Source organism: Astyanax mexicanus, chromosome 4, assembly GCF_023375975.1.
Source record: "Astyanax mexicanus isolate ESR-SI-001 chromosome 4, AstMex3_surface, whole genome shotgun sequence".
Lineage (NCBI taxonomy): Eukaryota > Metazoa > Chordata > Actinopteri > Characiformes > Acestrorhamphidae > Astyanax > Astyanax mexicanus.
Window position 1 is genome coordinate 33927501 of NC_064411.1, and position 17960 is coordinate 33945460.

Consider the following 17960-nt stretch of genomic DNA (forward strand, 5'->3'; position numbering starts at 1 on the left):
GCAATAATTATTTAAACAAAATTAGTCAGGTCCAAAATACCTTCAACAAGAAGCCAGACTCTCATTGGAAGCTATAGGAAGTGTTTAGAGGATGTTATTTCTGCAAAACGAGGATCTACTTAATATTGATGTCATTTTTCCGTTGGGGTGCCCAAATTTGTGCACCTGCCTAATTTAGTTTAAAGAATTATTACACACTTTCTGTAAATCCTATAAACTTCGTTTCGCTTCTCAAACATCACTGTGTTCATCTGCTATATGATATATTTAACTGAAATTGCTGATCTGAACAACCAATGATTTATAAAGGAAAATCGTGAAAATGATCAGGGGTGACCAAACTTTTTCATACTGCTGTATTTTAGCGCTTCGCCTTTAATATAATAAACGCATAAACTGACAAACAGCACCACAGCCAGCCTCTTATTACAGTTTAAACACTGGACAGAGACTGCAGTCTGCAGCATTAGCTCACTAAACTATAAAGTTTTAGACACCAACAGTATAAAAAGTGCTGATTGATTGTGTGATGATATGTACTTTCTGACATTTTAATATTTGTATGTTATCAGAGAGATGTTTCTTATGTTTTCTTACTTTTTATTTGTCTTTCTTACTTTCTATTTTTATATTCTATATTCTAAATTTAAAATTTAACCATTTACTCTTTCTTTGTTCTTTCAATTTCTTTCTCTCTTTCACTCAAAGCTCTCCATGTTTTTGTGTTTCTTGTCTTCCTTTCACCTTTCTTTCTCGATTCTTGTTCTAGCTTTCTTTCTTTTCCAGTTTGCTGCGCTGTATAAAATAGAGCGTGTTGGTTTAATAGCACATCTGATATGCCACATATAGCAGAATCGTGATGATATAAAAAAAACTTAAAATAATGGAGGCGTTTCATCAACAACAAATCTTTTGAAATGTCAGCAGTACTCTATTTAAGGAGCAATCTTCTTGTGCTGTGATGAAGTCTATATTTAGCTGCTGGGACTGAATGCAGCGTGACGCTGTTCTGCAGATGGCAATAGTGCTAAATGACTATGCCAGTGTACGCAGTAATGAAGCCGTGCTGAAGTGTTCTTTATTACCCTTAGTTACCCTTAAAGAGAAATGACTTCTTATGACAGTAATACTGTGTAAGCTCCAGTTCACTACTGTTTGCTGATAAGTGTGTGTGTGTGTGTGTGTGTGTGTGTGTGTGTGTGTGCGTGTACAGAACATGCAGCTGTCTCTGCTGACGGAGCAGGGCATGGGGAAGGCCGTGCAGGAGTACGTGGATAAGGAGGAGAAAGACGCGATAGAGGAGCTGATTAACTACCAGCTGGAGAAGACGCAGCGCTTCCTCCGAGAGAGACGGGTGGAGGCCAGCGAGGAGAAGATCGACGAGGAGGTGAGAGAGGAGGAGGAAGGGAAGAGGAGGGGCAGGGGAAGCCAGGCATGGCAAATAAAAGATGAGGAAGTGTGGGATTGAAATGTAGGTGAAGATAGGAGCAGCTGAGGTGAAGACGAGAAGAGCGGAGGCAAGGGGAAAGGGAGGGGTGATGGAGATCATGTAGGGAAGAGAGGAGAGGCAAAAGAATGTAAAGAATAAAGAGACAAGGGTGGAGAAGAGATACAGTAGATGAGTTCTAGATATGAGCTATAATAAAAGAGGTAGGCGAGTATTTGAGTGAGGAGAGGACTTGAAGATCATGAAAATAGAAGAGAGCAGATGAAGAAGATTTGAGGGGAAAGAAATAAAGAAGGAGGGGTGATGTGCAGGAAAAAATGAAGAAAAGTAAGGAGAAGAGATAAGGCAAAGAGGAGAAATGAGGGAGGAGAGGGGGTGAGAATAAAGAAATTAAGGAAGAAAAAGGAAAGGAGATGAAGGGATTGTTGAGGAAAAGAAGGTGAAATGGAAGAGAAGAAGAAGGAGAAGAAATAATGTCAGGTGGGGGTGAAAGTGAGGAGAAAAGGGCAGGGGGTGGAGATATTTTAGGGACGAGAGAGAAAGGGAGGAGAGGAGGTGAAGAATAAGAGTTAAGGGTGGAGAATAGATACAATAAATGAGGAAATGAGGTAGGAGAGGATTTGAGTGAGGAGAGGACTTGAAGATGAAGAAAATAGGAGAGGAGATGAGGAGGAAAAAAGAGGAGGCTAAGATGAAGAGAAGTAAGGAAAAGAGATAAGATAAAGAAGAGAAATGATGTAAAATGAAGGAATTAAGGAAGAAAAGGAGATGAGGGAGAATGTTTGAAGGAAAAGAAAGGAGAGGAAGTGAAAAAGGGGTGAAGGAGGAGAATTAAAGGAGGAGAGGAGATGAGGAGGTGAAGATAAAGAGAAGTAAGCAGAAGAGATATGGTGTAGAGAAATGAGGTAGGAGAGAAGGTAAAAATGAAGGAACTAAGGAAAAAGAAGAGATAAGGTGGAATTGGTGAGGGAAACGAGAAGGTAAATAGAGGAAGAGAAGAAGAAAGAGAGGAGATGAGGATGGGTGGGGTGAAATGTGGGTGAAGATAGGAGCAGCTGAGGTAAAGACAAGAAGAGAGGAAGCAATGGAAAAGGGGGAGGTGATGGAGATCATTTATGGAAGAGAGGAGATAAGTAAGGAGACGAGGTGAAGAGTAAGAAGTCAAGGGTGGAGAAGAGATACAGTAGATGAGGAAATGAGGGAGGAGAGGATTTTTGTGAGGAGGGGCGAGAAGATAAAGAAAACAGATGGGAGAAGGTGAAGAAGGAAACAAATAAAGGAGGAGGGGAGATGAGGAGGAAAAAGAGGAGGTGAAGATGAAGAGAAGTAAGAAGAAGTGATAAGGTGAAGAGAAATAAGGGAGGAGAGAGGGATAAAAATAAAAGAATTAAGGATGAAGAGATGAGAGACAATCGTTTAGGGAAAAAAAGATGAAAGAGAGGAGATAAGGACGAGTGGGGGTGAAATGTAGGTAAAGATAGGAGCAGCTAAGGTGAAGACAAGAAGAGCGGAGGCAGGGGAAAGGGGGAGGTGATGGAGATCGTTTGGAAAAGAGAGGAGATAAGGGCGGAGAGGAGGTGACGGGTAAAGAGTTAAGGGGTAGAAGTGATACTGTAAATGAGGAATTGAGGTAGGAGAGGAGTGAAAATGAAGAAAACAGATGAGAGGAGGTGAAGAAGAGTTGAGAGGAGATGAGGAGGAAAAACAGGAGGGGAAGAAGAAGAGAAGTAAGGAGAAGAGATAAGGTGAAGAAGAGAATTGAGGGAGGAGAGGGGTTGAAAATGCAGGAATAAAGGAAGAAAAGGAAAGGAGATAAGAGGGAATAGTTGAGGGAAAAGAGAAGGTGAATAGTAAGAGAAGATGAAAGAGAGGAGATGAGGGAGTGGAATGGGTAAAATATAGGAAGATGAAGATGAAGATAGGAGCAGCGGAGGTGAAGACAAGAGGAGAGAGAAAAGGCAAGGGTAAAGTGGGAGGTGATGAAGATCAATTACAGAAGAGAGAAGATAAGGGAGGAAATAGAAGGGAGGAAGTGAAGGGAGGAAGTGAAGAATAAAGAGTCCAGAGTGGAGAAGAGATACAGTAGATGTGGAAATGAGGTAGGAGAGGATTTAAGTGAGGAGGGGTGTGAAGATGAGGAAAACAGATGGGAGGAGGTAAAGAAGAGTTGAGGGGAACAAATAAAGGAGGAGGGGAGATGAGGAGGAAAAAGAGGAGGTGATGATAAAGAGAAGTAAGCAGAAGAGATACAGAGAAAAAGATAAATGAGCTAGGAGAGGAGTTGAAAATGAAGGAATTAAGGAAGAAGAGGAGATAAGGGAGAATCGTTGAGGGGAAAAAAGGTGAGGAGGAAGACAAGAAGAAGAAAGAGAGGAGATGAGGATGGGTGGGGTGAAATGTAGGTGAAGATAGGATCAGCTGAGGTGAAGACAAGAGGAGAGAAAGCAAGGGGGAGGTGATGGAGATCATTTAGGGAAGAGAGGAGATTCCTCCCCTGTCTCTCTGTCTCGCTCAGCGTGACTTTAGTTTCTGCCTGTTCTTGTTTTTATGCCGCTTTTTGGGCTCTCTATCTCCTTATAAGGGAGTGTTTTTCCTTGCTGTGTCCCAATTCAGTAGCCGGAGCAGCGGTAGTGTATTGGAACGGGACCCTGACGACACGGGTTTGATGCCGTGTGAGGAGCGATGTGTTTATTTATTAATTTATTTTTTTCTTTCTTCTTGGGTTTACCTGTTTTGAGATCAACTGTTCTGCAATTGGGTTCAACAACCCTCAGGGCTGGAGAGCTACTAGTCTGTATCACATTCCACATAATGGCTTGGAAAAGATCTGGCTTGCGGCCAAACTTAATTGCTGCATTTAGGTGCTTTTATCTGAGGTTTAGCTGTTAACTTGTGCTTTCTGAGGCTGGTAACTGATAAACTAATCCTGTGCAACAGAGGAAACTCTTGTTCTTCCTTTCCTGTGGCAATACTTATGAGTGCCAGTTTCATCATAACATTATTGATGGTCTTTTTGACTTTTCTTAAAGGTACTTTAAATTTTTTTTCTTTACTTAGTTGAGTAGTTCTTGCCATAATATGGATTAGAACATTACACAAATAGAGCTATTCACTGTATACCAACTCTACCTCTTCACAACTTTACAACTGATGCTCTTAAACACATTAAGAGGCAAGAAATTCAAGTAATTTACTCTTGACAAGTTCAGCACAGCTGTTAACTGAAAGCTAATCATTCCAGGTGACTCTACCTCATAAAGCTGACTGAGAAAATCCAGCCAAGATGTGCAAAACTGTCTCTATCTAAGCAAGAGGTGCTACTACTTTGAAGAATCTAATATATATATAGAGATATTCTGGTTTGTTTAACACTTTTTGTTTAACTAAATAATAATAATTCCATGTTTTTTCTTCATAATTTAAAGCACTGAATGTAAGGTACTGTAATTATGGAGGGAGTGGGAGTTTACCTCCTCCTTCAGTCTTCCCCCCTGTTATCTATCAGTCTGCAGCTGTGCTGAAACTCCATTGTGTTTCCTCTCTGTTCTCTCCATCACTGCTGATGGCTGCTGTCAGTTTACAAACACAATCCCATGTTATTGATCAGGGCCTGTGCGGCGTGAGACCCGAGCCCTGCTCTCTTATGAAACATCGGATCGATGTGGGACATGAGCGTCTCCGTGGGGAGTGCTGTGTCGATTTCCTTGGTTTCTAATTACATCACGCTGTGTGTTCTGATGCATGAGAACATTAAATAAAATGTTGTATCACAGTGTAAATTCCTATTTTCCTGTATTATGTGAAAAGTCTGTAGTGGTGTCAAAAACCTCTGCTAAAATCCACTTTTTTGTGAAATACAGAGCAGTCTAGACCCAAGTGAAAGAACATAAGCATGCAAAAAGTGATTTTTGCATAATTTGTCCCCTTAAAAAGATGGTGGTAAGAAGGAATAGCTGGTGAATTATTTTCTGTTCCACCTTTCGAAGTTGAACATGATGTACCATGTTTCATTAAACCATTGACAAAGAGAGATGGAGACAAGTTTTGCACTTGGGAAAGTTTTAATAGACATAAAGTCTATGTCTGGAGTGATGGATTGAAAAAAAAGAAAGGCGCAGACGAAGACGGCTGATGAGAAAAGATGAGCAGAAGAATGAGCTTCTTCTGGAACGAAGCGCAGGAACATGTAAAGAAGGCTGTGAAAGGACTCTATTAACTAATTATGTTGGGATATGTGTGTGCGTATATATTCATGGAATGTGAATACGTGAAGAAACTCCTTATTACAGTATTTGCTTTCGCATGTAACGTCCTCATTGTTTTAGAGCTTGAGCGCTTATCTGCAGAGGGAGCAGGGATTCTTTGAGTTCTTTTTTTTTTCTTCTTCTCCTCCTCCTCCTCCTGGCCTCCGGCTAATGTGTCTGCTTCAGACGCCGTCTAATAAAAGCCCTGATGGTGTGTTTAGGTGTAGAAAGAAAGTGGTTTGAACATAGAGAGGAGGTACATTGTATTCTCTACAAGCCTAATGCCCAGATGTTCAGAAACTCTCCTCCAAGGACTTACTCTTTCTTTATATACACACTACTGTTCAAAAGCTAGTTCAAACAGCTAGTCTCGAGAAAATGCATTGAATACATTGACTTAAATGTTGTGCAAGAGTTAGAGACGTCCTTTCACTTATTTCCCGTCAAAACAGTAATTAAAAACAAGGTCTAATCTGCAAACGACACTTATGTCTTTCTTTCAACAATGGTTTTCTTCTTGCCACTCTTACCATAAAAGCCAAATTTGTGAAGTGCACAACATATAGTTCTCTACCTGTGGACAGATTCTCCCACCTGAGCTGTGGATTTCTGCAGCTCCTCCAGAGTGACCATGGACCTCTTTGCTGCTTCTCTGACCAGTGCTCTCCTAGCTCGATTGGGCAGTTTGGGTGGAAGGCCATGTCCTAGTAGATTTGCTCTTGTATGATACTTTTTAACATGTGGAATTGAACAGTGCTTAAGCTTAAGATTTGTTTTTATAACCTAACCCTGCTTTAAACTTCTTCTCCACAATTTTATCTCTGACTAGAACCCGACCTGACCCGAGGCCGAGATTTACCACCACACTCCTCGGGCCGGGTCGGGTCGGGTTCCAGAAAATAGTCTGAGATGTAGGCATCTGTTTTTTTATATTTTTATTTTTAAATAAAGCTCTGCTGTGATAATCACAATGTTGCTAAGTAACCAATTATTATTGTTAACGAAAACGAACCAAATAACAAAAACTGTAAGTAAAAAGTAAAAAAACGAATTTATTTATAAGCGCTGTTTTTACTCCCACAGTTCTACAGCGGGGGGTGTTGTGCCAATTCTGTCCGCGAAGCAGTAGTCAGATTCAGCAGGGAGTCGGATTCGGCACAACAGCGGCAGCGCGGCAGCACCTCGCGGTCCGCGGTGTTAGTTGTAAGTGCTCGCGCTAGCCGCAAAATACGACAGAAAACACTGAGGGAGCTGCAGAATTATGTATGGGATTAGAATATGAGCACGAGGAGATAAAAGAGAAACAGAAGATACAGTATGTGAGATCATTTACCTGTGAGTAGCTCAAACACCAGAACACGCAAATCTCTCTCTCTCTCTCTCTCTCTCTCACACGTGAACTCCTCCTCGTTTGACCTGCAGCACTGTGTGTAGCTGTTCTTTAAAATCATTTTAATTAAATAATAGTTCTATGCTTCTATGTCACAGTGTTAATTAACATAATTCTGATCATATTTCGCTTATTCAAACAACCCGAAAACAGCCAGTTTATGGTTCGGGTCGGGTCGGGCTTGGGCAGAATGTGCACGGGCTCGGGCTGGGTCGGGTCGGATTTTTTGGGCCCGATCTAACCTCTATCTCTGACCTGTCTAGTGAGTTATTTGGTCTTCATGCTGTTCGCTCACTAGTGTTCATTAACAACAAACCCCTGAGGCCTCCACAGAACAGGTGTTTATACTTTATTCATACTAACACTAAATTACACACAGTTCACAGATTAAGTGACTTGTGACGGCAGTTGATTTCACTGGATTTTATTTGGGTGTGAAAATGCAGCACCTTTGCAACAAGTTCCAGTGTGATTTCCTCACTACTAAATATTCCACAGCCAGCTGTCAGTGATATTACAACACAGTGTACGCAATTGGGAGTGACAGCAATTAGCTCTCCCAATGAATAAATGTGGTCTTCAGATTAGCTCAAGGACAATGCATATGCCAAAAATGTGGGCTGATATCATACTAAAAACTTAGAATGTCACTTAAGTTCATATGTGTGCGAAGGCAGACAAGCGAGTACTTCTGGCAGTAGAGTGTAGATACACTAATTCTCTTACGAAAGGCAGGAGAACATCAAGTACTCAAGGTTTCATCTCTTTGACGGAGAAGGAAACTGCACGCCACCGTTGCTTCAGATCTGCACGCATCCTCAGGTGGCTGTGTAAGACGATGACTCAACCCTGTGGATCCGAAAGGAAGTGGAGCTTATCAGGAAGCTTTTACTGAGAAAAGGAAACAAGCAAAATCGAACTGAGAAGCTGCTGCTGTTCTCAGAACAACAATCTGACCAGGCCAGAGTCCAGCCACACTTTAACATTATTGGAAAGGCTTTGGATGCTGAGAGGCAGCAGAAGAATCTGCAGAAACACTGAACGTCTTCTTTTGGGTAGCGATTGCTGACTGATAAAGACTTGCACATTTTAGCATTTTTGGACTGAGAGAATCAGAGTGGTTGTTTAAAATTTCATCGAAGTTCCTGCCGTCCATGAACAATATGTTCAGCAACAAATCCAGCTTCTGTTTGCAGAAGGTTTAAGTATATAGGCCTTGATAGGAGCGATCTGGAAAGCCTTCACCCATGGATTCTGGACTGGTCTGTATCCTTTTATTTTAAAATTATGATCATTCAGTAATAAATTGATTGTAATGTACCTCAGTTCCAGAATTAAGCCCATACTCACATCCTCCATAGAGACAGGACACACAGACTCACACGCTCAGATCATCAGGGGCCTCATGTACTAAGACTTGCGTGGACTTCTTTCTAAAAGGGAGCGAGCAATTGACCCTGCTCTCTCCGGGTGGGTAGATGGCACTCTCTCCCCACATCACTCCTAGGGTGATGTCCGCAGCACAGGGCGTCTGTGAGCTGATGTATCAGAACCGAGGTGCTGCACTTTCCTCCAAGCGTGCTGTGATGCTGCTCTACAAAGCTGCATCAGCAGCAGTTCAAAAAGAAGAGGTGGCTGACTTCACATGTATCGGAGGAAGCATGTGTTAGTCTTCACCCTCCTGGTGTGTCGGGACATTACTAATGATAGGGGGAGTCCTAATGAGTGGGATGGGTAATTGGCCGTGTAAATTGGAGAGAAAATGGGAAAAATTAGAAATAAAATGATAAAAAAAAGAAACATACGTACACCTGAAACGAAAGTGCCGCGGGAAAATGCACTTTTTCACATTCAAGTCACATTTAGTACATCTGACTGTGTTTTTGTGCGTGCATGAGACCCCAGGTCTTTCTATAGTGCTGAAAACCTTCTTAATAAATTAATTTTTACTAAGGAACCAATAGAACGTATAGAGCTTTATCAGCTCTGTCTTTATCAAGAATGGAAAATTCCACTTCACACATACACAGTGCAGTCAGAATGTTAACACCACCCTCTTGGCTTTTGTTTCAGCTTCACTGAGCATATAGGAACACTTTGTTCTTCTATAATGACTATTTCTCTGCATATTCTATTATCCTCCTGTCACCCTGTTCTTTAAAGATCAGGACCCAACAGGAGAGACCACCACAGAGAGATTGTTATTTGGGTGGTGGATCATTAAGTCTCAGCACTACAGCGACACTGATTGACATGGTGGTGGTGGTGGTGGTGTATGAGGTGTTAGTGTGTGTTGTGCTGGTGGTATGAGTGGGTCAGACACAGCAGTGCTGCTGTCAGTGGTGTGAAAACAGTATTCCCACTTTTGCCCCTGTACCAGACAGATCTGACCAATCAGATGAGTCAATGCACTTGCTAGATAGCTGTTCAGGTGCAGTTAAACCTGATTCAATTAGCCAGATAATTATTACAGCTATGAGGAATCACTGTTTCTGCTGCTGCTCCATCCTGAGCTGTTTTCACACTTGAACGCTCTGGATGTGCAGTGTGCACTGCTTGTGTTTATTGTGGGACATCCTATTAAAAAAACTCTGTTTTAAAAAGTGCAGCAGCAATATTTTCAGCGCTCATTGTGTTAAAGCAGTTTTACACAACTATATATGTGCTGGTCTAGAACACAGGACCTTCTTGCTGTATTTACTTTCTTCCTCCCGCGCTAGACATCTCTGACCAATCAGAGGAGACAACAGGCTTGCGTCCTTTGTTGAGGCGCATGTTGGTGAATTTTTAGGTTTGTGCCTGTGTGAAAACAAACCAAACCGACGGGGAAAAACTCTCCAAGTGAACAAACTTATCAACTAATGGTCCGAAAACACCCTCTTGCACCTCCTGCGAGAGGAAGTGATCTCTAACATGTTCCAAATGAACTGTGCAGCAGTTAATTTGTGATGACAATTTCATCCAGGCTCAATTTCACACAACTGTTAAATATAATCCTTTTAGTTGAGGTAAGCTGCTGTTCAGGTGCAGTTAAACCTGATTAATTGGCCAGATAATTACAACAGCAATGAACAAATACTGTCTCTGCTGCTGCTCCATACTAAGCTAAGCTGTTTTCACAATGAATGCTGTATTTGTGCTTGTGGCAGCACAACTTCGTTTATGGCGGAACATCCCATTGAAAACTCTGTTTTAAAAAGTGCAGCAGCAATATTTTCAGCGCTCATTGTGTTAAAGCAGTTTCACACTTCACAACTATATATGTGCTGGTCTAGAACACGGGACCTCCTTGCTGTATTTACTTTCTTCTTTCATCTTACTTTCTGTTTCTGCTGCTGCTGCATACTAAGCTAAGCTGTTTTCACATTTAACTCATCAACTAATTTAGACCAGAGAAATGAACTACCGGTGTGAAAAAGCCTTAACACCACCACAACCAGTAAGGGTGTGACGAGATCTCGTGACGCGAGATTAAAACGTGATGATATTTCTCGTCAAGCTTAAACCTGTCTCGCGGGAAAAAAAAAAAAACGTGGTACAGTTAAAAAGCTCCGCGCGACAGTAGATGAGCTCCGCGCGACAGTAGATGAGCTCCGCGCGACAGTAGATGAGCTCCGCGCGACAGTCGATGAGCTCCGCGCGACAGTTGATGAGCTCCGCGGTACAGTTAAAAAGCTCTGCGCGACAGTAGATGAGCTCCGTTCGACAGTGCTCTTACGATTTTTTAAATTTGATTTTGTCAAATAAAACTAGTTTTCAAGCCGTCTTTCATTTTTGACTTTTCTTTAAAATGTTATTTTTAAATCTCGTCTCGTTCTCGTGAACCCAATATCGTGTCTCGTCTCGTGATATTAGTGTCTCGTCACACCCCTTACAACCAGCATGCCAGTGTCTGCACTGCAGTGCTGATAATGACCCACCACTCAAGTTATACCTGCCTTGTGGTGTTCCTCTGGAATCCTGACCATTGTAGAATTGTAGAGTCACCAGAGAGGCTAATTTGAATCATTCTTTCATTTTTGTAGCGAGTTTTGGGTTTTATCAAGGACAGTCAGCTAAATAAGATAAATAAGATGTAGGGGTTGAGGTTAATCTAACTTTTGATTCCATTTGCAAGCTTGCCAGGTGGAATGTAGTGCATGAATTTGTATGCTAATATGTCCAGGTGTGACTCAACGAGGTGCCACCGACCTTGTACCACTACTTTCTTTGAAATTTACGTTTCTTCGATGTTTTTACTTATCTTGGGAACATGTAGAGAGATGGGTAATGGATTAGCAATCATCACAGCTTTTGTGAAAACTTCACATTAGTCCGCAGGGTCTGAAAAGACAGTCATGTCCTTGGAGTTTTAGGTACTTTAAATTTAGCATAGATAAATGTCAGCGATTTATGATTAAGTATGACACAGTATGAAAATGCTGAATGCTTCTCTAATAGAAAAGCTTGTCAGAAGAAGATGTGGGTACTGTGCTTGTACGTTTTGGCACTCAGGGTCTTAAAAAGACTGTTAAGTGCACTGCCTTTGATGAAGTTGACGATTTTGACAACGTCCTTCATCACAGATTCCATCTCACGAGGCACTCCACTTGCTATAAGTGCATTACCATGAACTAAGCAAGGATTCTTGGGAAAGATGTCCTGATTGGCCCCTTGATGCTGAGAATAAGCCAATATTGATCTGACTGGATCAGTTCTTTGTGTTTGCATAATTATGGTGCTGCTGATTGATGATACTAAAGTTAAATCAATTTTATCTATAATGAGACAATGGACCACCATTCAGCTCCCAGTTCTTTTAACACTAGGGTGACTGAAATACTGGCACTTTGACGTACTTTGATAAGTTTATTTAATAGCAAATGTTCTCCCAAACGTACTTCACGTACAGTAAGGACAATAAGTATTTGAAAGTACGTTTTTCCATCTGTAAAGAATGGAAAGGTCTAGAATATTTACTGTCGGTAAACTTAAACTGTGAGAGACATTTGATACAATAGAAAAACAGAGCTTAATATTCGCTACACAAAGCTTTGTTTGCAGTTACAGAAGTCAGACGTTTCCTGTAGTTCATGCCCAAATTTGCACACACTGCAGAAGGGATTTTGGCCCACTCCTCCAAACAGATCTTGTCCAGATCTTTCAGGCTTCAGGATGTCATTGGGCAACATTAAATTTTAGCTCTCTCCAAAGACTTACTGTTGGGTGTTCAGGTCTGGGAACTGGCTAGGCCTCTCCAGGACCTTACATGCTTCTTACGGAGCCACTCCTTAGTTGCCCTTAGTAGCTGTGTGGTTCAGGTCATTGTCATGCTGGAAGACCCAGCCACAATCCATCTTAAATGCTCTTGCTGGAGGAAGGAGGTTGTTGGCCAAAATCTTGCGATACACAACCCCATCCATTCTCCCTTCAATATGGTGCAGTCTTCCTGTTTCCTTGCAGAATAGCACCCATAATATATGACGTTTCGCCCCCCATACTTCACGGTTGGTAATGTCAGCATACCACCAAGAAGGACCAACCACATCCAACAGGATTAACTGTGGACGCTGTAAGAGGAAGCTGTCTGAAAGTGATGTTCGGGTGCTAACCCAGATTGTATCCAAAGAACATAAAGCCACGGCTGAACAAATTATGGCAGAATTCAATGTGCACCTCGACTCTCCTGTTTCCACCAGTAATGTCCGTCAGGACAATAAATTACTGTGGTCTAAGACCAGGTGTTTCAGCTTCATTGTCCAACCGTCCAACTGTATTTTGCTTGCATCTAACCACATGTCTCTCTACCATGCCTTTTCTGAATCATTCAGATGGTCACTGGCTTACTGGACATGTGCTGCTGTGAGCAGGGGGTCTTGCGTGCCACGCAGAATTTTAATCCATGACGGTGTTGTGCGTTATTAAAGTGGCAGTCCGTATTATTTTGTTTCTAAGCTGAAATCAGAAGCATTTCTGAGTGGAAAGAGACAAAATATTGTGTTTAATGGTACCAGTGTGCTGAAACCACCATCCCTGCTAAGCCTAATAATATATTCATTCTAAACCTGGGGTGTTGGGTCGCTTTTTGTTCTTCTGACCACACTTACGTTAGATGTACAGCCTCTAAAAGAGGATCCGGTTCAGTTTTACAGAACATGAGTGGCTGGTGGAGCAATGGAGACTTCAGAAGGGGAAACTCAAAGACCTCATTCACTCATAGTAAAAACAAGGAAATGAATGAAGGAATGTAATGGGACGCGATAGAGTTTACACTAAAACCAGCAATAATATTGGCCTTTAAACGGTTTGAACATTTTAACATGCTCTCTCTCTCTCTCTCTGACTGAACATAACCTGGAATCGGATTCATCTGCTCTGAAAGGAGAACGCTTCACACCCACCCAGTTTAAAATTACTTTTCCGCATGCTCAGTGCAATTACCCATTCTCACCAGAGAGGGCCCTAAATCCCCCAAATCCCCCAACCTATGGACATCAGCTTTAACAATGGTCCCAGCTCGTTTCTGGTCATTGACCAGATCCTTCTGTGTAGTTCTGGGCTGATTCCTGATTCCAGACTTTCTCAGAATCATCTTAACACCACAAGAAGAGATCTTGCATGGAGCCCCCAGACAAAAAAAGACAGTAATCTTGTGTTTCTTCAATTATTTAATAATTGCGCCAATAGTAGTTGCCTTCTCACCAAGCTGCTTGCCTATTGTGCAGGTCTACAGTTTTTTTTACAGTCCCTGGTGTTCTAAGAAAGCTGTTGGTCTTGACTATGTTTGAGATGTTGGCGTGTAATTGACTGAGAGTGTGGACAGGTGTCTTTTATACAGGTAACGAGTAGAATTTAAACAGGTGCAGTTAGTACAGGCAGTAAGTGCAGAAGAGGAAAAACTAACAGGTCTGTGAGAGCAAGAATTCTTGCCTCTTTGGTAGGTGACCAAATACTTATGCAGTAAAGTGCAAAATAATTATTTGTGTGATTTTATGGATTTTTTTTTTATTCTGTCTCTCACAGTTGAGGTGTACCTATGATAAAATTGACAAAATTATAGACCACTCCATTCTGTTCTATTGGCAGTCTATCAAATAAAAAAAACGCATTTTCCCCACTGTACATATACAAAGCACAAAGCATCACACATACAAATGCCTGTGCTTTCATCTAGCTGAATAGCAACATTGTTGGCAGTGTGTTCTGTCTGTTCTAATCTCTGGGTAATCTGTGTTCTGTTCGATGTCTTCAGTTCTGTCTCTGTGACGCAGTAGTGTCACTAAAAATACCCCCTTTTTTTTCTTGTCTCCTTTTCCTTTTCAGTCAAGGGCTGCAGGTAGTAAAACAGGTAGTATTTCTTATTTTTCTGCACCTTTTTGCTTTTTCTTTTTACCTTTTTCCTTTTTTTACTGCAGTAAGGTATTCAACTTTATATGAGGCTAATTTTAGGCTAATTCCACTCACACAGAAGGTATTGGTGGCCCAAATCAATATGTAACACAGATTTGCCATTTGTCTCTCAGTTTAAACAGCGAACAGCGTGATCTGTAGATCATCGGTTCAAACCCTGGATAATAATGCTTGCCATCAGCAGCCGGAGTCTGAGCGAGCACAAATGCGAGTCTTGCTCTATCTGGGTGGGTAGATAGCTCTATATGCTTTCATCACTCCTAGTGTGATATCAGTCAGCACAGGCTTCTGTTGGCTGTTCACTGTTTACTGTCTTGTTGTCTCATTGGGAAGATTAGAATATATTACTTTACTCTCCTTCTATCCCACCAAGCTTGAGTCACAATATCCATTCAAAATATCCAGGAGAGAAGTGCAGCCATATGTATTATAAATGGCTGTTAAATTTAGTCAGATGACATTATGTCTGTGGTAAAATGCACAAATAAATACAACTGTAATGTAAAAAAAAAAGGGGGGGGGCGAACAATTTCAGTTTGCTACGGCTGAAGATTTTGGACAGTTGGGGGAAAAAGTTAGTCTGAGATCTTTATTTTTCCCACTTTTGTTTTTTGCACGACTGGGCTTTAATATAGGTTTGTGATTTACTCTACTGTTAGGAGCACATATAATATAAAAGACCAAGGCTTTAAATTAAGGCTTTGATTAGTATTGGGTTTACTTTGCCCACAAAAATAAACAATATATGAAGAAATCAGACTTTATTATCAGAAAAAAACAGCTGAAGAATGTAAACAGTAGGCCTTAAAAAAGATACGCCAACAACTTTAACACAGCTCCCTTTACAAAACTAAATAGTTCCATAAACACTATAGTTGGACATAAAATCCTCAGTATTCAAAGTATTCAAAGAGATATTTCTCAAAAGCTCTTTTGCACAAGTAAAACACAAGTTTTATATAAATTTACAATATGTTATTGAAGTCTTTAAATCAGCCACAATTCTTCTTTCTTCAGTCAAAAAATTAATTCAATTCATCCTTCAAGATACAGTATTACTATATTTAAAGGGGCTGTAGTTACTGCTCTATTTTACTGGGATTAAACCCCTCTACAGTAGAAACGGCAGCAGGAGCTGTGCTCATTTTTCTCCAGGCAAAGACTAGATGGGCGTTTGACTCCACACATGGCTGTGTGTGCTTCTTTGACTGTTCTGTTCCACACGGCGCTCCGCAGCGCCTCTAGTGGTATGGCGGTATGAGAGAATTGCATACCGGTTCAAGTTCACCCTACGGTATAATAAATGAACCCAGCACTACTTGACCATATTACACCTTAACCTTAGAATCTGATCCTAACACTAACCCTAAGCCTGCTACTTCTGAATCTAAATCTAACCCTAAAACTAATCCTAACCATGCTAATCCTAATCTTAACCCTTCACACTAACCATAACCCTAAATCTAATACAACCCCCAACATCTACCTTAGTCTTACGAACCCTAAACCTGCCGCTACTAACCTTTGTTTCATAAGGATAGTGGTACATGAGCACATGAGGTATTTCAGGAGGTTTGTTTCCCATAGCAACCATCCTTTGCTGCTGTTCTTGTTATTGAGCCTCTACATGTTGTTGTATAAATGTGTTGTTTCTGTGTTGTACACCTTTTTCTTCAGTGTTTTAAAAGTTTAAAATATAATACATTTAAATATAATCTAAAAAAAAAAAAAAAAAAAAAAAAAGTTGTTGCTACATAAAGCCCCAGAGAACCAATTAGATTGCACACCCATTTCGACAGTGGAAAATCTTAAGAATCATCTATTCCAGCATCTAAGATCATACATTCGATCACATGAATATTGCACTCGCTTGCATAAAAGTGCTGTCCATGTTCCTCTTGTAAAATGGGTCATTTTAGAAAAGCAGGTCACCAGCCATGGGTTGAGGGACAGATGAAATGTTCTTCATTCTGTGTGTGAATGTGCTGTCCTCAGCTGCCAGGTTGCTGGTTGAAAAGCTTTATAGACAAAGAAATCGAGAGAAAAAGAGAGGACAGACTCAACAGACTTCAATCGTTCATTAAAATAATGAAGTATTAAGTATGCTGTTCCCGCACACACCGTACCAGTCGATAGTTCTTTTTTTCCAACATTTGTAAAGGAATGCTGAAGTCATCCGGACTATGAAGGAACACATAAGGAATCATGTTGTAACTTGTGCAGCAGAGGTAACTCTTGGTCTTCCTTTCTTGGGGTGGTCCTGATAAGAGCCAGTTTAATCATAACTTTTTTGATGTTTTTTGGAATTGCACTTGATGGTACTTTCTAAGTTCTTGAAATAGTTTGCATTGACCGACCTTCATTTCTTAAAGTATTTTTTTTTCTTTACTTAGTTAAGTAGTTCTTCTCATAATACGGATTAGAACATTACTCAAATAGAGCTATTCACTGTATACCAACTCTACCCTTTTCACAACTTTACAACTGATGCTCTCAAACACATTAAGAAATTCAAGTAGTTAACTCTTGAAAACCGATTGGTTGCTGCATAGTTGTGGAGAGACACGCCGAGAGAAGTATATAAAAAAAAAAAAAGTCTCCCCCGGGTCCTAAGCAGTCCTGACTATCTCCCAGTAGACAGAATACACAGAACGTATTTAATCAATAACCACAAATAAAACATTAAAATTTTGTCACCAGAACCAACCAGAGACAGCTGGATAAACTCAAACTGTTTATTTTTTTAACAGGGAATTTACAAATTCAAATTAAAGAGTTTTTTCGTCTGTAAAAAGTAAGAAACAGCGGTTGGGCGGGGGTGGGGTTTTGGGGTGGATACGGAGGAGCAGGGCGGGGTGCTTCATCAGCAGCACGTGCTCAGCAGCCCCTCCCCCGGAGTCTGCTATCCAAAAGTGCTGCTTTACTGCGGGGCTGTGCATTACTGAGAGCGTTTGTTCGCTCTGTTAGTGCGCGCACCGGAATATCGCGGTTCTTCCAGGTGTATCGTAACGAACAGGCCAAACCAAACGGTTTATACTGAGAACCGTTGCATCCCTAGTTTTTATCTAAGCAAGAGATACTGCTTTAAAAAAAACATAAACTGCTTTGTTTAACAATTTTTTTGCATACTACCTAATTCCATATGATTTTTGTCATAGTTTGGATGACCTTAGTATTAATCTAATACGAAAAAAAAAAAACTCTAATTAATGGGAAGTCCAATTTTTGGCTGGTAATGTAGGTCTGGCAACGTGCCTGGCCTCTGGAGATGGCAGAAAGTAGTGGATGAGCATTGTCCTGATGGAATATCACACCAGAACAGGTTGGCAGGACCCAATTAACCTAACATTGGGTTGCCAAAGTGCCTGTAATGAAGAGCAAAGGGAATCCGGCATCATGCGACATTTCTCTATACACCTCCAGACTGACATCATGCTTTCTCCTGCTTGTGTAATGAAGTAGTGAGCATGCTGTTCACACCCTGAAAACA

The 17960-nt window shown here is 41.0% G+C and overlaps 1 protein-coding gene across 3 annotated transcripts in view; it reads left to right on the forward strand.

Moving 5' to 3' along the window:
• Positions 1-17960, forward strand: part of mre11a (MRE11 homolog A, double strand break repair nuclease) — a 136602-nt gene that overhangs the window by 57300 nt on the left and 61342 nt on the right. For all 3 annotated transcript variants that reach the window (XM_022679206.2, XM_022679207.2, XM_049478461.1), the window contains exon 13: positions 1214-1387. In XM_022679206.2, coding sequence (XP_022534927.1) covers positions 1214-1387 — 174 coding nt within the window. The remainder of the gene's footprint in view (positions 1-1213; positions 1388-17960) is intronic.